Source organism: Physeter macrocephalus, chromosome 15, assembly GCF_002837175.3.
Source record: "Physeter macrocephalus isolate SW-GA chromosome 15, ASM283717v5, whole genome shotgun sequence".
Lineage (NCBI taxonomy): Eukaryota > Metazoa > Chordata > Mammalia > Artiodactyla > Physeteridae > Physeter > Physeter macrocephalus.
Genome location: NC_041228.1, coordinates 32,413,748 through 32,436,336, shown reverse-complemented (window position 1 = coordinate 32,436,336; position 22,589 = coordinate 32,413,748). Strand labels below are relative to the sequence as shown.

At 34.7% G+C, this 22,589-nt stretch overlaps 1 protein-coding gene across 3 annotated transcripts in view; it reads right to left on the bottom strand.

Annotated features, from left to right (window-relative positions):
- Positions 1–22,589, bottom strand: part of LRP12 (LDL receptor related protein 12) — an 84,011-nt gene that overhangs the window by 38,053 nt on the left and 23,369 nt on the right. For 2 of the 3 annotated variants that reach the window (XM_024129834.3, XM_024129835.3), the window contains exon 2: positions 5,676–5,732. The exons of the other annotated variant lie outside the window; for it this stretch is intronic. In XM_024129834.3, coding sequence (XP_023985602.1) covers positions 5,676–5,732 — 57 coding nt within the window. The remainder of the gene's footprint in view (positions 1–5,675; positions 5,733–22,589) is intronic. 3 annotated transcript variants of the gene reach the window in all.

The following is a 22,589-nucleotide window of genomic DNA, read 5'->3' as shown; positions in this document are numbered from 1 at the left end:
ACAAAAGATTTGAAGTCAAATGTAAAGTAGACTCAAGATCAGGCTAACCTCAGGTAGAGCTTTTAGCTACGGATATGTTATGAGGTACGAACATTTAGCAGCTGTATCACTGGTGAATTGGGAATAACGTGTTAAACTTCATACATAAAAACTTTCTAGTCAAGAAAGCACATGCCCCAACATCTGTTCCTACTAGCAACCAGAAAATCTTTTTTAAATTTCAGGGTAGTTTTTGCCTAACCATAAAAGCCAATTCTATTCTTTTATTCTTTGCAATGTCACAACTCCAGGCCATGAATCAAAAAGAGAAATAAACAGTTACATTTCTGAACAGTTTGGGGAAAATAAAAGGTTGGGACTTTAATGGAAACATAGTAAGAAAACAGTTAAACCGGAAAAACATGATTATATGCAGTGTAAGTGCTCTCATACCTTGCAGATAGCTGTGTAGATCAACACAATCCTTTCTGAAGGTAATCTGACAAAACGTTTCTAGAGTCTCTACATTATTTATGACGTTTGATACAGTAATTCCAATTCCAGAAATCTATGCTAAAGAAATAATCTCAGAAATTTAAAAAGGGCTAAATATATATTAATATGTTCCTTGCAACATGATCCAGACTAGGGAGAACCCATTGGAAAAGAATCCATTGATATGTTTAAGAACATTACAATATAGCCACAGGATGGAAATTTTATACAGGCATTAAAATAACTATGAAAAAAATATAGTCTATAAAATGTTAAATAGAAAAGGCAGGAGATAAAATTAGTTACAATCCAAATGCATATACAATTACCTTTAAGGTATGCACAGGAAAAGTACAAATGAAGTAAATTATAATATTATTAATTATACTAAGAATGCAGGGTTAATGGGTGATTTTCATAATCTTTTTGCTCTTTTTCCAATTTTTCTAAATGTTTAATGAAACTTGTATAATGCATAAACAGAATCTGTGAAAACAAGTAAAAAACTGATTTGGAAGAAATCAAGAGTAATGAGGACATAATTAAATTATATCTAAATTACACTTTTTTTAAAAAAATTGAAGCCTAGTCGATTTACAATGTTGTGTTAGTTTCAGGTATCCAGCAAAGTGATTCAGTTATACATGTGTATATATGTATATATCTATTCTTTTTCAGATTCTTTTGCATTATAGGTTATTACATCTAGAATTACTCTGACTCAAATAAATATAGATTATAGAGTAAAATTCAATTAAAGTGGATACATATTAAAAATCAAATATATTTGTTCAATGTGTATAAATCAATCTGATCTAAAAAAATGTTTCATTCCATGTAGCAGATGAGCAATACATTAGCTATTTTACAAATTTAGACGTTTAACAAAGAACATGAGGCATTTAATTTAGACATTTTTTAAAAGAACATTAAAATAGCCTTCCTACTGTCTCATATATACAATTACATTACTTGCAGTTTCTATGATATAATTTCATAATGATTTTCACATATTATTAGATTTACAAAAATACCATTTGTCTTTTCTCCTTTCTCTATTTTATAAATGAAAGCAGATTTAAATTTCCGAACCATGAAAAGTTCTAAGGAAAAAAATATATAAAAAAGAATACTTTATCCAATCATTCTTTTCCATTATACAACCACTAGATGTATACTTTTAGATAATTTACATCGTCTTATGACAATTCCTATAGCATAAGAACCAGCAAAAGGACAAAAACATATCTCTAAGCAAAGATTTGAGGAGGAGGAGGATGAAAATGACTAGAACGTTAGAAATAGAAACAAATTACCCTAAGCATAAGAACCCAAACTATATTATCAAGCAAAATTTGTTAATTCCCATAAAAATTATATGAATAAACAAAATTAAGTACTTAGTACTACTCACAATTAAATAAAGTAAGAAAAATACTAAGTCATTTACACACCAGACATTGTAACGAGGCCTTTTAAATAAATTCAGGATCCAACTTAACGTGGTCATTATTTACCACAGGATTTACTACATTAAGGCCACATTACAGGGGCATTTTTCACATGTCCACTTTCTCCATTAAATGGTAAGTTCCTGTGACAGTACTATTTTACTTACTGCTAACTCCCACCCTTCTTGGCACAAGGTACACATCAGGTGTTTAATACATGCTGAATGAATTTAATTTGCTACAGATAGGGTGGCTCTACCTCCCAAACTGTCCAGGATAGTTCTGGTTTTGCCTGTGGTATCAGCATGATTAAAAACAGTATACCCTTTTGCTTTCAAAGTGTCCTGATGTGGACCACAAATTACCTGAAAATACTACTGCATGTAAGTTAAAATTTTTTCTAAAATGTCATTAACATTTCCAGAATGCAAAGAATGAATGAGCTAAGTAAGGCACTGGGCACTGTCAAATAAAGTAGCAGAGGTGAAAAGAGCAGGTGAGGAGCAGACGCAGGCAGCACCACAGACACTGAGCCACCTCACCACTTCTGTTGCTTGCTGGCATCAAGAGAAAGCAAGTCCTACGTTTAGAGATTCTTCCAAAAGCTCATTTTCCATTTATACCAGCACTGAAAGGACTCTCATTTCAACTGGGGATGCAAGGAATTCAGAAGGCTCATACTATATCAAGCAATACACCTTCTACAGTTCCATATTGACTAAATAAAGAAAACTTGCAATGAATCTGTATATCCAAAAGCACCTTTTGAGAGAGCATTCATTTATATTTTTAATGGTACGACTGGAATAGACTTCATGTTATTCTTCTCTTTCCATAGAAAAAAGATTTTATAAGACCAACCTTCAGAAAAACAATAAGGCATAAATAAGGTTTAACTGAGCTCTGAAATTATTTATTGACACATAAATACATTTAATTAAAACACTCATTTTGTTACCGGCTGAACTGTGTCAACCCCAAAACTCCTATGTTAATGTCCTAACTGCCAGTACCTCAGAATGTGACTGGATTTGGAGACAGGATCTTTAAAGAGGTAACTAAATTACAGTGAGGTCATATGGGTGGGCCCTAATCCAATATGCCTGGTGTCCTAATAAGGAGAGATCAGGATGCAGATACACACAGAGGGAAGACCATGTGAAGATAACAGGTAGAAGACTGCCATCTACAAGCCAAAGAAAGGGGCCTCAGAAGAAACCAACCCTGCTAATACCTTGATCTTGGACTCCTAGCCTCCAGAACTATGAGAAAATAAACCTGTAAATCCCCATAATTCAGCAAATCAATAATTTCAAATATCTAATTCATATTACGAAATGATACATGGTGAAAAACAAACCCATTTAAAGGGCAAGAAAGGCTACTGGATTTTTGTAAAACAGAGAACAAAATGTTCACTGATATGGTTTCAGATCCCACTTGCAACGAACCTTTAAGAAACCACCACTTGTTGAGCTTTAGTATAGTATCAAAGAAGAATATTCACAATTATCTGAAAAAGGCTATGGAAATACTCCTCTCTTTTCAAATTACACAACCGTGTGAGGCTGGATTGTCTTCATATTGTCAAACAAAGCAATATGTTACAAAAGGCTGAGTGTAGAACAGATGTGAGAATCCAGGTATCTCCTTTTAAGCCAATCTTTAAAAAGTTTGCAAAATTATAAAACAATACCATTCTTCTTATTGACGTTTTTGTTTTGGAAAATACATTTTTAATAAAATTATGTTATTGATGTAAGCATGCAACTGACATTACTTTCATTAGCAAATGAATTAAGAAGTTTTAAACAACTTCTCAGTTTTAATTTCTAATACAGTAATTATCAGTAGCTATAACCTACATAAACAAAAACTCTTTGAAGTCCTTGTTAGGGGCTGAATTGTGTCCTCCCCACACTCATTCGTTGAAGGCCTAACCCTCAACGTGACTATTTGGAAGCTAGGGACTTTAAGGAGGTAACTCATAAGCACGGGGCCCTAATCCTGTAGGACTGCGGTCCTTTTAAGAAGAGGAAAAGACACCAAAGGCCTCTCTCTCTGAGTGCACATAGAGGAAAGGTCATGTGAGGACACAGCAAGAAGACACCATCTGCGAGTCAGGAAGAAAGGTCTTCAGACCAGAAACCAACCCCACCAGCGCCTTGACCTTGGACTTCTAGCCTCTAGAACTGTGAGAAAATAAGTATCTATTATTTAAGCCACTCAGACTTTGGTATTTTGTTATGGCAGCCTGAGCAGTCCCTGATATTGTTAAAAGCTTAAAAGGGGTCCTGAGAACAAAAAATCTGAAAATCACTAATTAGATAGTAACTATTCAGCTGTGTAAATTAAATGTTTCTACACAACTTCTTACTTCATAATTACAACTTGGAAAAGTAATCATAATTTTCATTAGCTATCCAAAGTAGAAAAAGGGAGAAAATTAAGATCAACTCTAAATGAACCTTTTTCAACTTGATGTACACAACTGTATGCCATTTGAAAGCATATGAAAATGGGGAAACACACTGTAAAAGAATTAACGCAGGCTGCAAAAGCACCTGCTTTTCATTTTCAGGAAACCAGGCTTGTCAATCTGTTTGGCCTAGCACAGACTAACTCTTAGAGTACTTGTTAAGTCTATTCACTTTCTGAATATAAAATGAGACATAAAACAAAACAGAAAAACATTCAGTTTTCCTTCATGAGAAAAAAATAACCAAAAAATTCCAAGAAGACACGAAGAAATCAATCAATAAATTGACAAATATACCACGTGCAATTTTTTTAATCACACAAAACTTATCAAGAATATAGGGAAATAATAAAATAATAGTAAGAAACTCAATTTCCATATATGCAAAAAATTAAAGATTCTGCTCTCCTAGTAATTGTAGTTGATAATGCAAAAATGGTATCAAAGTTGTGGTAGTCACCCAAGAGTGAAAAAAAATTTTTTTTTTATTGAAGTGTAGTTGATTTAAAATGTTTTGTTAGTTTTAGGTACACAGCAAAGTGATTCAATTGTGTGTGTGTGTGCGTGTGTGTGTGTGTACGTGTATATATATTCTTTTTCAGATTTTTTTCCATTACAGTTTATTACAAGATATTGAATATATTTCCCCATGCTATATAGTAGTTCCTTGTTTTTTATTTTACATATTTAAGAATGAACATTTTAATAGTTATGGGCCCTTAAGTAATTAAGTTATAAAAGCTTAGATGAGTGGAAAAAAATGCATTTACCTCAACAAGTTTCTGAATTTCATGCACACAAATATGTTGTTGGGTTGCTTTTTAATAACATATAAATTGCGCACTCAAGTACTACAGTTTTATGCATAGTAGTATTTTTAATCTAAAAAATTAAGCAAAATGCTTAATTTCTCAGGCTCTAATGCTAGGAATAGCGTACAAAATTACATTTTAATAAATTTCATTTCATATAACTTTGTATGTAAAGAAAACACTAATTCAACTTGAGCTAACTTTTCTCTTGGCTCGGTGTTTGTATGGAAAAATAATTATGCAGTCCGTTTGGAAAAATATAATCAATCCATGGGCATGCAAGTATCAATTTTATCTTATGAGAATTTCTCCATGTTCCAGTTACTTCATTCCTTATTACATGCTGCAAAAAGCAGTAATAATTTTTATAGCCAAATATCACTTCATGATACCAGGTGGCTGTCAATATTTACCACAGAAGTCATGCATGAAATTTAAACATTACAAAAAATGACTTACCAGTTGACACTCCTGAAATATGCACATTTTCAGAATGTTCTGCAAGAGCACCATTTCCTAAAATTAAACATAATGAATAAACTAATTTCCAAGATAAAATTAAAAAAAAATTTCAGATTCTCCCTCTAATAGAAAAACAGGTACATACAGCTACTTGTAATATCCAGAAATGAAATTAAAGTCTCTTACAATAATCTTCAAAACAGTACTATGCAGCCCAAAATTGTAATAGTAGTAGGGAAATCAAAACGTTTTGGAATCACAACAATGTAGTGTACTATAAAGGCCAAATATATAGATCTGATTAATACCAGAAAGAATTTTCTATCAAGTTAATAGTCAAAAGGTAACTTAGTACTATTACCAGAAAAGAGACAATCACATACTTTTTAAAAACAGCATTCCTCTAAAAGCATGCTTAATTAGTCCAGAATGTGCTTACTGCTGGGGTCACACATGTGTGTCCCATGTCCTATGTTTTGCATTGCCTTCTAAACCCTTCAACATCTTCGCATCAACAACTCTAACAGTATTTAGAGTAGGGACATGATTATACCCTATTTTGGTAGCCCCTGATTTTCTACACCTCCTACCACAAAGTTGGGCAAATGGAAGCATTCAAGTAACTTACTGAAATGAGTTACTAAGTGTCACCTAGTAAAATAAAAGTGGTTCTAAAAAGACTCCCATTTAAAGTAGAGATTTACTCCTTTAAATTAGTGAAGTGTCCCTCAGCTGTTCTTTTTAAAAATTTAATTTAGTTTTATTATAAATTATTTCCATCTACCTCTTTCTTTTCTTTCTACAAGTTGCTCATTTTTACTTCTAAAGTTTTCTCTCTCTCTATGCATTAGGTCAATTTGGCAACACAACAGTTCAGGAATCCAGCTGACAGAGAAAGAATTCTCCCTGGACTGGGGCAGGGGAGGAAGCTAGGTGGGAGAAACTTAGATGGCAAAAGCAGAATTCTCTTCATGGTTGAAAGAGTAGAGACAATAGCAAATATTATAATTAACAACTTATCTTTTACAACCATCACACTTCTATGGTTGCTTGATTACTGTATAGCATCCCCCAATGCGCTAAGTTCTAGGACAGCAGAATCTGTGTAAACTTGCCGCATCGCTGTATGCACGGTTCCTAGAACAGAGCAGGTGCTCAAAGAACTAACAAATGATGAATAAATGAGGGAGTTCATGGTGATTAAATGAAATCATGCCAATTAAGCACTTGATATAGTGCCTGACACACAGCACTGAAGAGGAATTCATTTTTGTAACTGTGTAAAATATATTTTTACTATTACTAAAGAATAAAATAATAGTGATAAAACAACCTTCGTAGTTCAACTACAGCTACAGCCTTCAAAATGAAAAGAAATGTTATGTTTCCCTCTATTAAAAATGATACAGTGGAAATGGTGACAAAGGTGTGTACGCTATATTTATTACACAAATAAATCTGATTAGAGTTATTTATTTAAGTACTGTGCATTAGTACCACAGAAGCCACAATTTATTTTTCCTAACAATGTTAAATGCTACAGACATAGAAATGAAACTACTAGAAAGCTCCCACATTATCTTTAATGTGTACAACTTATGAAAATTGGTATCCTAAACAAAATGGTATAAGAAACTGATTCAATAAAACAACTAACAAGATCTGCCAAAGGTCAGTATAAGTTGCCTAAACCTTTGCTACTTACAAGTATATCAGCAGTACTGGCATTACCGGGAGCTTATTAGAAATGCAGAGTCTCAGGCCTTACCCCAGATTATTGAATCAGAATTTACAGTTTAACAAGATCATCCCCCACTCCCAGTGATTTGTATGCACATTAACATTTGAGAGCCAATGGCTTAAACCTTCTACTTCTATAGTAGATACAACTCCAAATTAAAGCTGTGTAATTTGTGACCCTAAGGTTTCCAATATCCTTAAGGCAGCATATTAAATTCTCCTCAGGAGAGTTTTAATATTAGATATATTTTATACATTAAATTTTTATTCTAATTCAGTAAACAGAGTAAAGACGGGCAGGAGGAAAACAGTAACATAATACATATCTAAGACTGTGCATTCTGGACTAGACCGCTAGGATTCTAACACCAGCTTCACTTCTTACTTGCTGTGCAATTTAGGGCAAGTTACATAACCTCTTTGTGTCTTACTTTCACCTTAAAAACAGAGCAGATAATAACTATCTTATAGGGCTTAGTAGAATTCTTTATAATAGAAAAAAATAGAACTTAATCTACATCTCCGTCAACATGTAAATGAATAAACTAAAAACAGCCTTACAATAAAATATTCAAAAAACGGAATTAAGTAATTCTATATGTACTCACTTGGAAAGATATGCACATTGAGTTAAATATGTTTCAGAGTAACATTAGCATATGCTCTAACTTTAACTTTTAAATGATGTCTGTATAGTTACTGTGCATATGTTACACAGGCATATGATATATGTATGTACATGCATTTGCACACACACACACAGAAGAGTCTAAGGGTGTATACAAACTGAAATTAGAGAGGAAGGCCTCCTTGTATACTTCAGCACCAACCGAATTTGCTACACCAGGCACAGAGTTCTTTAAAAAATTTATTCATATTATCAAAAAAAACAGGCAAACAGACTATAGTTCATTCCCCGTCATTCTAAATAAAGAGGTCTGATAAATACTGTGTGAAATAAAATATTATAATTTCAGAAGTATTATTAATGATTTTAAAAACTGAAATAACAGTACTTTAAGACATAAAACATGATACTATTGCTAATTTCCCACACATTTACTCTAATTTAAAAACAATCCGATTTAGAAGTTAAAAAATCAATGATAATTTCTAATAACATCAAATAACTATTCCTTTCTTTGAGATTACATTATTAGATCTTTCTTATTCTAAGTATCACATGAAGTAAGTGGGCTACTTAATTTAGGTGTTCTGCCATTTTTACAAAAATGCCACTTACAAAATACAATTATTTCTATGTTATAAGCAGAGAGCACTGCCCCAAACTGCTTTGTTGATATAAAGCTCATTATATTTTCCCTTATGTCCCACCCCCAACTCCTGAGAGAAGAAAACCCCACACATATGAGGATGTACACACACCATCTCTTGACTTTAACTACATTGCAGCCATGCTAGACATTCTCATAGAAGTCACCCTTTAAAGGTGCCATATACTGGAAAAATATAGTCTGATAAAACATTACTTCTATAACTATGCATTAGCAGCTGACTAGTTAGTAGACCAGCTAATTAACTAGAACTCCTAGAAAACAAGAAAAAGTTTCATTATCACCTAAATCAGGAAATAATTTTTTACGACTTAACTCTTTTTTAGTCCTACTAACCAAATATCAAAGGTAATCAATTGTCCCCATTTATTATTCTTCTTGCCAAGCTGAAACATGGTTTTGTAGTTTTTTACTGCAATAGAAGAGAGAATCTTCTAAAAGAGATATGTACTGTTTTAGGAAAAGAGGCCATAGGGTAGTGAGTTTGAGCTCTGGAACCAGACTCTGTGGAATCAAACCTCAGCTCTACTGTTTAGTTAGTCATGAGCCTTAACTGAACGATTTTTCCTAAGATTTAGTTTGCTCACCTGCATAATTAGAATATCATCATTAATAGTATGTCTAAATCTATGGTCTCTGCGTCCCTGTTGCTTTGTATCTTTCTTTCTGTTTATTGTTGTTCTTTTTATTTAAGAACTAAAGTTCTTAAAAAAGAGCTGATAAATACAGCTAAGACGTGATAGATACTTGCCAGCCAAATCCTAAACGCCTCACAAGGCTTTCCTCAGCTCATCCTTAAAACAACAGTTCACTTTACAGGTGAGAAAACCAGCTTATAGCAACTTAGTAAGTTTTTCAAAGAGCTAGTAATTGGATGGATTAAAAATTCAAATTCACAGTCATTAAGAAGTTTGTGTTCCTTACTTTTTTTAAAAAAAGAATTTAGACATGAATATACTTCTTGCTTGTAAAAGAAACAGTACTTAACTTTCAGAGTTAAAACCCACCTGCCACCAGCTATTCCAATTTGTTATGGGGGAAGACCACTGGTTTAAAAGTTAATGAGCAGCAGTTACAAGTAACTTATATGCTCAGCATCCTACAATCTCATTTTCACTGTGCAATAAGAACAGGTATCAAACATCAAAATATGTACACATATATATACACCCCCAACATCATTCCTATTTTACTTTACTTAAAGAAAAAGTCCAAAATCCTAATAAGGCTTACCAAACTCTCCACCCTTAGAGTCTTCCCAACTACTCCAAAAGCTTCATCTTTTGTGATTCACTTTCCCACTCTATTTTCCTCTCCAGAAATACTAGATTTCTTTCAGAAAAGGGTCAGCTGTCTCTCCTGCCTTTGGACCTTTCTTTAATATATTCTTTCTTTAGGAAGGCATCTCCTGATTCCCCCATACTAGGTTACATCATTCTGTTATAGGTTCCTAGAGTATCTAATACTATCACTTTTTGAAAATTTATCACACTTCTGTTATCTGTGTAATGTCTATATTCCCCACCAGATCTTAATCTTGGTGGGGGAAGGTGGGGTGGAGAAGTGTGATGTGGTGCTGGGACATAGCTGGGTTTGTTTTGTTTTGTAACCCAGTGACTAGCACAGAAGATACTCCATATCTGCTCAAACACATGAATGAATGGTAGGTTGATACATAAGTAAGAGGCATAGTCCCTACCACCAAAGAGCTGATAATCTATTGAGAAAATAATTTAAAACACCTGGAGCAGAAGCAAACAATATAAAACCAAACTAAAATTAGCAAGCTTCTTACTCAAGTGGGAGGCTTTTCTACTAAAAATGGGAAAGGAAGATAGGAGTGCCCACCATGATATTAGCCAGGGCAATTAGATAAGAAAAGACAATTATAGGCATTAAGGATTGAAAAAGAAGAGGTAAAACTACATCTATCCGTAGATGATATGATTGTGTATCTATTTTAAAAACCCAAGACAGTCAAAAGAAAAAGTTATAAACAATATGAAAATTAGTAAAGTAGCAGGATATAAAATAAGCATACAAAAAATCAAAAGCTTTTGTAAATACGAACAATGGCCAGTCAGAAGATACAATTCTTAGTAGCAACAAAAAGATTTTTAAAAACTCAAACACAGAACTCCTGCTGAGGGTCATGATGGAACAATGGGTAATGGACCAGCTTTCTCCAGGTAGAAAGCTAGTGCAATAAAAGAACTCATTCTAATTTGTTTCCCTTTTCTCAGAGATCAGTCTTACACTGCCTGTTGTCCCCTGTCTGAAAAAGCTGGAAAAAACACGTTAAAAAATAATTCAGACACAGGACAACAGGCAGTCCTAACCAACAAGAATAGAAAGAAATCCACAGTGGACTTACTGTTGCCATTTTGTTCATTGTTTTCTGGCTTTTTTATAATTCCTTTGTTCCTTTTTTCTTCTCTTGCTCTCTTTGTTTGTGATTTGATGATCTTCTGTGGTGGTCTGATGAGATTTCTTTCTCTCTTTTGTGTATCTACTATAGATTTTTGCTTTGCGGTTCTCATGAGACTTAAATATCTTATGTCTATAACAGTCTATTTTAAGCTGTTAACGTTGAATGCATACTAAAGCTCTACCGTTTTAAGCACCCCCATTTTATGTTTTTGATGTCACAATTTATATCTTTTCACCTTGAGTATTCGTAACAAATGTAGTCACAGTTACTTTTAATACTTTTATCTTTTAACCTTCATACTAGACTTACAAGTGATTTACTCACCCCCAACACATTATTCTGAATTTAACTATACATTTACCTTTTCCAGGGAGATTTACACTTTATGTTTTCTTGTTACTAATTAGCACCCTTTCATTTCAACTTGAAGTCCTTTTAACATTTCTTGTGAGGCGGTATGGTGGTGAACTCCTTCAGCTTTTGCTTGTCTGGGAAACTCTTTATCCCTCCTTCAATTCTGAAGGACAATTTTGCTGGGTAAACTATTCTTGGTTGGCAGTTTTTTTCTCTCAGCACTTTGAATGTATCATGCAACTCCCTTTTGGCTTATAAAGTTTCTGCTAAAAAATCTGCTAATAGTCTTATGGGGATTCCCTTGCATGTAACAAGTTTTCTCTTGCCACTTTTAAGATTCTCTCTTTAACTTTTTATAATTTAATTATAATGCATACAGCTGTCTGCTTGATGTTGTCCCATAAGTCCCTTAAACTATCTTCATTCCTTTTCATTCAAATTCCTTTTTTGTGTGTGTTAGTCATTAAAGGATGCAAAATGCTGACCATAGGAATTTTAAAAAGTAGTAATTTCTGGTTAGGATGGTTACTGTATTAGATGTTGTAGTATGCAGACCAAATTTTTCTAAATTGTGCAAAGGGTATGAGAGAATTTGTTAGACCCTTGTAGAAGCTACTAAGCATTTGCCTCTGACATTTCTACTATCAATCTGTAAAGGAAATAAGGTTTGCTAACATTGTTCTAACCAAATTCATATGGCTTGTACATTTATTTCCTTTCCTAGGTAGTCATAAACCACTTCTTCTCTTTTGTATAATCTTCCCTAGAGCCATTATCACTAATTGCTGGTTTGTGGAATTCTCATCCCTCCTGCCCCAGTTTGGAAAATCAAAATTGCATTTCCTGTTTCCAGTCATCTGATCTTTCTTTCCTTCTCTCATTCCTTGGAAGTATTAGCACCTAAGTCAGAACTCTTTAAGTTATTTAGAATACCTGAATGAACTCCTATAATCTTTGCACATATGTCCTTCAAGAAGGTTTTCAGATATAGTTACTCTTACCCTTTCAGTTTGAAGAGCATATTTGACAGAGGGGACATAAACATCAGCAGTGTTACACCATCTGCCCAAGCAACAGCCCTATAAACCTTTCTGTTATTCTTTAATTTACAAAGAAATGTTTATAAGACCATTTTGTTGTCCTTGGTATTTTTGCTGAACTCAATCTTGCATTTTCTCTATATTGGTAGTACCTATAATTTATTCTTGGTTAAATATCCTTTTTATCTTGGGGATATGTTAATTAGTCTGAAGTCATTGAGGAACCACTAATTTCCTTAGATTTTTTTGCCATTCATTCCTTTTTGGGATTGTTTGTGATTTTAATAACCAGAAATCATTTTTGAGAACTTAATAACATCCCTGGACATTCCAGATTTTCATGTTGTGAAGGCATATTTTTTTTCTAAATTACTTTAGAATCTATAGGTTGTTTTTTTTTTTACATATTTATTGGAGTATAATTGCTTTACAATGGTGTGTTAGTTTCTGCTGTACAACAAGGTGAATCAGTTATACATATACATATATCCCCATATCCCCTCCCTCTTGCGTCTACCTCCCACCCTCCTTATCCCACCCCTCTAGGTGGTCACAAAGCACCAAGCTGATCTCCCTGTGCTATGCAGCTGCTTCTCACTAGCTATCTATTTTACATTTGGTATTGCATATATGTCAATGCTACTCTCACACTTTGTCCCAGCTTACCCTTCCCCCTCCCCATGTCCTCAAGTCCATTCTCTACATCTGTCTGCACCTTTAGTCCTGTCCTGCCCCTAGGTTCATCAGAACCATTAGATTCCATATATATATATATATATATATATATATATATACACATATGTGTGTGTGTTAGCATACGGTATTTGTTTTTCTCTTTCTGCCTTACTTCACTCTGTATGACAGACTCTAGGTCCATCCACCTCACTACAAATAACTCAATTTCGTTTCTTTTTATGGCTGAGTAATATTCCATTGTATATATGTGCCACATTTTCTTTATCCATTCATCTGTCGATGGTCACTTAGGCTGCTCCCATGTCCTGGCTATTGTAAATAATGCTGCAATGAACACTGTGGTACATGTTTTTTTTTTTTTTATTATGGTTTTCTCAGGGTATATGCCCAGTAGTGGGATTGCTGCGTCATATGGTAGTTCTATTTTGAGTTTTTTAAGGAACTTCCATACTGTTCTCCATAGTGGCTATATCAACTTACATAGAATCTATAGGTCTTAAGCTCTGATTGTGCCCAATCTCATTTTTTTAAAAGTGATTATAATATAGTTATTTCTACCTGGTCAAATAAGGTATAGAGTAGTACACTGTTAGGGACTGAATTGTGTCACCCAAAATTAATGTTGAAGTCCAAACGCCCAATTGACTATACTTGGAGATAGGGCCTTCAAGGGGATAATTAACATTAAAGGAAGTCATAAGGGTGAGGACCCAATCCGATAAGACTGGTTTCCTTAAGAAGAGAAATCAGATATCTCTCTCTCCATCTGCACACAGAGAATAGGCCATGTGAGGACACAGTGAGAAGGACACCGCAAGCCAGGAAGAGGAACCTCATCAGAAACCAACCCTGACAGCACCTTGATCTTGGACTTCTAGCCTCCAGAACTGCGAGAAAATAAATGTATGTTGTTTAAGCCACCCAGTCTGTGGTATTTTGTTATGGCAGCCCAAGCAGACTAATATACACACTTTTCCCAGGTCATAGCTGAACTAAGATGTCTGTGAATGCCTTGAGAGTGTATGAAAAATTCAGTACATTCTTCTGAAAACAGGCTTCATAGTGTCTAACAAATACCTATAATGAGACGTTTCATGCAAAAAAAGGTTAAGAAGTCCCTTGGAGACAGTTTATTTTCCTACTTTATTTAATTACTAGTATTCTAAAAGTATTACTTCTACAGCTTTTTAACTGCAGGTATTCATTTTGGATTTAACAGACTTTTATGAACTGGTCTGAACCCACCTGCCACTTAAAATAATAATGATCATTTACAACATTACTTTTTATGGAAATAAACATTCTAATTTTCAAATCACATTCTTAAAAGACATTAGGGAGTTCAATGTTTTCATGTTTAGACTTCCTATATTATGTTAGTAAGATTTTACATTGGAAACGTCTTCAAATAAGGGCATGATGACAATGAACTATTAGTCAAAGTACAATTACTAAACACACACAAGTTCCCAGTATTCAGAGAATGAATCATATCCCTGAAAGGACATGCAAGACAGTTATGAATCCCACTGGTGAGTATCTCAGTGACAATGTTCATGCAGATGGAAATAATTTTCTTTATTCTAAAACGGCGTGAATCACTGATGTAAGAACCCACAAAACAAACTAGAAAGGGGCTCAGCTAAAGACTATTTGGGTTCAAAGGTTCCTACCTGTGACTTCGGTGGTTCACAAGAGTAAATATGAAGGTTTGAAGGGATTCAGAAATCCAAAAAAAAACCCAGAATTACACTCCTGTATTTCCAGTGAGATTTACTGACATATACTTCATACAACATAAAACTCACCTTTTAAAGTGTGCAATCCAGTGTTTTAGTATGTTCAGAAAGTTGTGCAACCATTGCCACTATCTCGTGCCTGAATGCTTTCATCACCCGCCCCAAAAAAGTGTACCTATTAGCAGTTATTCCTTTTTTTGTTCTTCTCCAGCCCCTAGCAACAACTAATCTAGTTTCTGTCTCTATGGGGTTTTCCTATTCTGGACATTTCATATAAATGGAATCATACAATATCTGATCTTATGTGTCTGGCTTCTTTCACTTTGCATAATGTTTACATGGTTCATCCATGTTGTACCACGAATCAGTACTTCACTCCTTTTCATGGCCAAATAGTATTCCATTGTATGGATAAACCACCTTTTGTTTATCCATTCATCAGCTGACAGACATCTGGGTTGTTTCCACTTTTTTGTGAATACTGCTATGAATATCTGTGTATACAAGTTTTTGTGTGGACATGTTTTCAATTCTCTTGAGGATATTCATAGAGTGGAATTGCTGGGTCTTTTGATAACTCTATGCTTATCTTTTTGAGCAAATGCCAAACTGTTTTCCAAATGGCTGTACAATTATACATTCCCAACAGCCATGTGTAAGTGTTCCAATTTCCCCATATCCTCATCAACATGTTATTGTCCACCTTTTTATTACAGCTAGTGGGTATGAAGTAGGATCTCACTGTGGTTTTATTTACATTCCCCTAACGAGTAACGATGTTGAGGTTCCTTTCGCGTGTTTATTGGGAACTTATGTATATTCTTCGGAGAAATGTCTATTCAAATTCTTTGCCCATTTCTTAATTGGTTGAATTGTCTTTTTGTTGTTGTTGAGTTGTGAGTTTTTACATATTGTAAAAACTTATCAGATATATGATTCACAAATATTTTCTCCCATTCTGTAATTTTTCACTTTCTTGATGTAAAGGTGTTTTCTGATGTTGAAATAAGTGTTTGAGATACAAGTGTTGTTTGATTTTCAGACAATCCAATTAACCTATTTTTGTTGTTGTTGCTTATGCTTCGGTGTCATATCTAAGAATCCATTTCCTAATCCAAGGTCACAAAGATTTACCTCTATGTTTTCTTCTAAGAGTGTTATAGTTTTAGCACTTACATTTGGTCTCTGGCCATTTTGAGTTAATTGCTGTGTACAGTGTGAGATAAGGAGCAAATTCACTCCTTCACATGTGGATAACCAGTTGTCTCATCACAACTTGATGAAAAGATTATTTTTCCGCACTGAATTATCCTCACACTTTTCTGAAGATCAATTGATCATAAATTTCTGGACTTTCAATTCTATACCATTGATCTATAATGTGTATCCTTATGCTAGTACCACACACTCTTGATTACTAGAGCTTAATATCGTACTGATATTGATATTGTGGCTTCAGAAATTGGGAAGTATGAGTACTCCAATTTTGTTCTTCTTTTTTGATATTATTTTGGCTATTCTGAATCACTTCAATTTCTAAACGAATTTTATTTTATTGTATATATCTATTTTTTGGCCATGCCACATGGCTTGCAGGATCTTAGTTCCCCGACCAGGGACTGAACCCATGCCCTTGGCAGTGAAAGTGTGGAGTCCTAATCACTGGACCGCCAGGGAATTCCCTCTAAATGAATTCTAAAATCAGCTTGTCAATTTCTGCAACGACAGCTGAAATTCTGATTTGGATTGTGCTGAATCTGTAGATCAACTTGGGGGGTAGAAATAATACTAATTCTTAACAATATTAATTCTTCAGATACGTAAAGATGATGCAATGTCTTTCCATTTATTAGGTATTCTTTAACTTTTTCTCACAATATTTTGTAGTTTCTGAGTATTAGTTTCACATTTTGTTATATTTATTCATTTTATTCTTTTTGATGCTATTGTTAATGGAATTGTTTTCTTAACTTGATTTTCAGTTGTTCATTGCTAGTATATAAGAATACATTTTTTCTTGTATTCTGCAACCTTGCTGAATTTGTTTATTAGCTCTCATAGGTATTTATGAATTTCTTAGGATTTTTTATATATAAGTATGTCATGTTTATAAACAGAGATAGTTTTACTTCTTCCCTTCTAATTAAGATGCCTTTTTTCCGTGTCTATGTGACCTGCCTAGACCCTCCAATACAATGTTGAATAGAAGCAGTGAGAGCAGATGGACATCCTTGTCTTGCTCCTGGTCTTAGAGAGGAAGCTTTCAGTCTTTTACCATTAAGTATGATGCTAGCTGGGGGTTTTTCGCAGGTGCTCTTTATCAGGCTGACGAAGTTCTCTTTTATTTTTTGAGTGTTTTTATTATGAAATGGTATTGGCTATTGTCAAATGTTTGTGTCTACCCTGTGATTTTTGTCCTTTATTTTATCAATATGGTGTATCACATTGACTGTCCTATGTTGAACCTCACATTCCTAGGAAGAATTCCATTTGGTCATAGTTTACAATCCTATTTATATACTGCTGGATTTGGTTCACCAGTATTTTGTTAAGAGGACTTTTGCATCTACATAAGTAAGGGAAGTTGGTCTGTAGTTTTCTTTTTCTGGTATCAGGGTAGTACTGGCCTCAAAGAATGACTTCGGGTGAGTTTGTGAAGTATATATATATCCATCCATATATACACACAAATACACACACACACACACACACACACACACTGTGCTGCTACTTTTTTACTCTCATTTAAGGAAATACCAAGTATATTGCTTTTGCTTCTAATTTTCTTCTTGGTTGATTAAATTTCATAGTTTATTACTGAACTGTAGGTTATTAGTTTGCTGATTACATTATAACATTTCTGGAAAGTGACTAGTGACCTGTTTTACTCAAATGACGTATTAGGCACAGTACCTACATGGTCAGCTTAGTACAGGAACAAAGTGTAACAAATAAAGGTGGTTTTCATTTTTCTTCCTTGGTTTCCCAACAGGCAAAATCTTTTGCAATGTGTGGGTGGTCTGTTACTGGGCCTGGGAAGAGACAGTAGGAGAAGCCAGGTGGTAAAAAATGTTGGATTTTTTGTATCAACTCTATTTTAATAGTTGCTGAAGCTGAAGTACAGAGAGAAGGGAAAGGCAGTTACCTTTTTAAAAATCAGCTTTGTTGAGGTATAATTTACGTGCAAAAAATTCACTAATTCCAAAATGTACAGTTTGCTGGGTTCTAACAAGCACGTGTGGTACTGCAACCACTACTACAATCAAGACATACATTTCCAGCACCCAAACAAGCTCTCTGGGTCCCTTTGCAGTCAATCCCCTTCCCATACGTCTAAAGGCAGACAACTAATGGTCATAGGCAGTCATCATTTATAAGCATTAGGCATTGCATTGAACCCATGATATACTATTTAATCTTCCTCCTAAAGTCTTAAGAATAGATAGTTATCCCCACATTATGGATGAGGAAACTGACTCAGATGAACTAAATCATGCAAGCTAGTAAACGGTTAGGGACAGGCTCAAATCCATATCTACCTAATTCCAATGTTAAAAATTGAGTTTTAATTAAAAGATACGGAATTTCTTGACTTCCCTTGAAAAAATTTTTATAACTGTCTACAAGTATTTGTCTACGCACATCTACTGAGTTTGCTTCCTTTAGGAGAAGTATGCATATTTTTAGGTGCCCAACAGCCCCATTACCTTCTATGGTCGTTCTGGCACTGAGCCAATGCCCTCTTAGCTCATTTCTGTCACTTTCCTGGTCTTTGTCAATACCTGGAATTGTGATCTGCGGTGTACTTTTTGAGTTCAAGTTATATGTGTAGGAAAATATATGAAAGGATACAAAAAAACCCTGCTAAAAATGTTTACCCTACTCCCTTAACCCCATCCCCAAGGTAGGAAGAAGGGGGGACAGAAATGATTAGCTTTCATTCTTGATACATTTCTAGAGTGTTTGACTTTATTAAAGTATGTATTACTTTTGTAAGTTAACTCACATGGATTGATATTATGAACTAAAATGTTACCTTCTGAAAAAAAAATTAACACAACATAAAATTCTATAGCTACAGTTTCAAGTTTTGCTTTATAATAATTATAATTAAAAGTGATTACAGATGGTATCTTTTTTCTTAATATTATTGACAAAATGGTACAAGAACTATCACTTAATATAAATACTAAAGCATTAATTGCCCTCTTGTATAGTAGCAGGTCACTTTAAAAAATGTTCGTATACATGAGATCCAATGATGAGAAGACCAATTTATGGCTGCAACTTTCATATTCTTGCTGATGTCACTAATAACACCATGGCGTTTAGGCACAGACTAAAGCACACAAATAGAAACAGTGTTGCTTCTGCAATAATAACAAAGATAAATGATTCTTAATGTATTTGTATTAGACTGCAAGAAAAGAGCTTTTTAAAGGTAAAATTATAAAGAAAGCAGAATTTTAAAACCAGTAAACATCGAAATGTTTAAAGTATACTTTTACCAACATTTAAAAGAAATCACTAAACTGTTAAAATCATAGTCAATACCATTTGTAGACTTATGTTTTTCTTGACATTCACCCCGTGTTTTCTTTTTTTGCATTAAATGTCCACATTGTTGTGTTTTTCCTACCTTTATTATTTATGAAGGATGAGATAAGTGATTTGTTTCTACTTCTAGTAATGTCCAGACAACATGACATTGTGAATGGTTAAGTATTTTGTTGGTAGGGAAGACTGTTCTCAAGTTTATCAGAGGCTCTATCATGGGACCCAAAGAACATAAGTCTAAAAGCACTTTGGATCCTGCAGTCTCATTAGCCCCTCTCTTTCCTTCCCTTTAAGATCTTCCTTCTCTCTGGTTCCTTTGTTTTCTCTTGATATATTAAGGCCTTTCTCGTCCATAAAATAAAATCGTTTTTGCCAGTGTACCTCCTTGTTTCTGCTTTCCTATCCTGGTCTTTACTTTCTCAGACAAAAACTCTTTGAAAGGATCTACACTCACTAATGGAGCTTCCTTACCTATCATTTGTTCCTGAACTTTTACCCCCAGTGCATTTCTGAAACTCATGGGGCAAAGATTACCAAAGACCTACCTATCAAACACAGTCCCCCAAAACATCAACTCTGAATCCAGTTTCCTGATATAGGAGAAAATCATGTAACTAAGTGGAACTGTGTCACGATAAATTCATGGTTTCATCTCATCTGGATATTTATTACTGGAGTATAACCTTTTAATACAGCCTTATTCAGCTCTACTCCAATTCCCTCAAAAACTACATTAGTTCTTTGAGCCTCCAAACCACTTCCTTGACCAATACTTAGTAAATTATCTCCCCTGCCAACCACTCAGAGATCTTCTGGCATATTATCCCCTCCCTTTCTAGAAACTCTTCAGCATATACTTGAGTTTAAAGGCTCGAGTCCTCCACGTTGATCTCTCTCAAATTTTTACCCATAATAAGAATCTTTCTCCTGAGGTGCAAATTCTTACTTGACACCCACCTCCCCCAACATTCACTGGGCACTTATCTTGTGCCAGTCACTGTGGTTGGTGCTTTTCATATACTATTACTGATCTTTACAGCATCACTGTAAAATAGATACTACCGCCACTTTACATGCAGAGAAATTTAGACTCAAAAGAGGTTAAAGTTAAAAGACTTGCTCAAAGCCACACAACTGGTAAGTGGCATTGCCAGGATTTAGGCAAATTTGTCTAGCTCAAAGCTCTTACTCTTAAAATAACAAGAGCAGCAACTAATGAGTTTGGAATATGTGCCAGATGATGGTCTAAGCAATTTCCACACTTCAGCACATTTATTCTTCATAATCACCCTACGAAGGAGCTGCTATTATTATTTCCATCCTAAAAGTTGTCTTTTAACTTCCTACTGAACAGGAATTCGGTATTACCTTAACATTACCCAGCTATCTCAAACTCACTATGTGTGAGATGGAACTCCTTTTATCTACCCTCAATCTGCTCCTCCTCTGCTATTCCTTACCTGGGTGAATGACACCAACATCTCCCACCTGTCCATAGAGAAACCTGGAAGTCATTCCTTACCATCCCCATCTTCCCCTTTGCACTGTATAGTCAGTTCTCGATTCCTTCCAAACCTGCTATTTCCTTCCTTCATGTCACTGATATTTCTTTCCAGTTTTACTGCATTAAACATAAGTTCCACGAGGACAGAAGTGTAGAATAATGTTTGGTTTACAGCAGACATTTGATAAATACTTGCTGAATGTATGAATGAATAAATGAATTAGCTTGCAAGCTTTGTACTTTTGGTCTTGCAGCTCTCTGATCCATTCTTCATAGCGCTACTAGAGATCTTTGTAAAAGGCATATCCGATATGAATCTTCAGCTTATAAATCTGTAACTGGTTCAACTCCTTATATGTATTAAGAGCCTCTGACACCCACTATAATCTGACTCTTCTGTATCTCCTCGCCCCTAAATTTAATACTCCTTGTCTGCTTTTACCTCATACACATATATTCTGGTTTCAACACAGCTAAAGTATATACAGTTTCTGAAATTGTGATGTTTTTGAACATGATGTTGTCTCTGTCTGGAACAGTCTAGCACACTGCCACCAGTTACCCGCTGAACTCCTTCAACTCAGCTCAGGAAACAGACCTCCAACCGTCTCAGGATGAGTTAGGAGTCCTCCTTGATGGTCCCACAGGACATCACACTGGTACTGAACTATAAGCATATCATTACCACAGTCCTTATCACCCTGTTTTGGGTTATTAATTTAACTGACCATCTTCCACAGCAAATTTTGAGTGTCCTAAGAGCAAAGAAAGTCTTGCCCCTCCTTTCCTTTTTTCTCTTTTTCTTTCTTTTTCACTCTCTTTCTCCCTGCCTTCCTAGTCCCCAGCAAGCATCTCCCAGTTTCTGACACAGAGCGAAACTTCAGTAACTGTTGAGTTAAAGAATCAAAATTACCAGATTTTAAGATTAAGCATGGAACATCCTCCGTACAATTAGCCATTTGGTTTTCATGTTACAGTTTGCTCAGAGGGTAAGAGGAAAGAAGGAAAAGGATGAAGAAATATAAAGAGGAAGATAGGCATTCCTTCATTAGTGAATGAAGTTTAAAAGCCACGAGGGGAAAGAGAGACTTTGGATCCAACTGTCCACTTGGACAACAGGCTTTAGAGAGCTATTTCTTATCACTGTCCTTCAAAATGTAAAATATTGGTAAATGACTCTTCAAAGCTCTTGAGCAGCTTCAGTCTTTATACTGTAAGGGACTCTACTCTGCATTAGCTTTAGCAACTTGTTGGTGGACAAGAGAGGACACCAAGCCAAAGGCAAGATGCTTTTACCATTTTTGATCTTCAATGACTCCTGGGTTCTTAACAGCTTATAGCCCATCAATCTAATATATTTAAAGAATTCCCTTTTCTTCTTCTGAGCAAGTAGTTAGCTTTTCACCTACCTCTACTGAAGCTCATCTCATAACTTACCTATTCTTTCACAGAATCTTAAAACTGTATCTTGCAGTTTATCCTGTCAACTAAGCATTTTCCTATAGAAGTATCATATATGAAGTTGAGGATTATCCTTTTCACATATCTTTAAGCA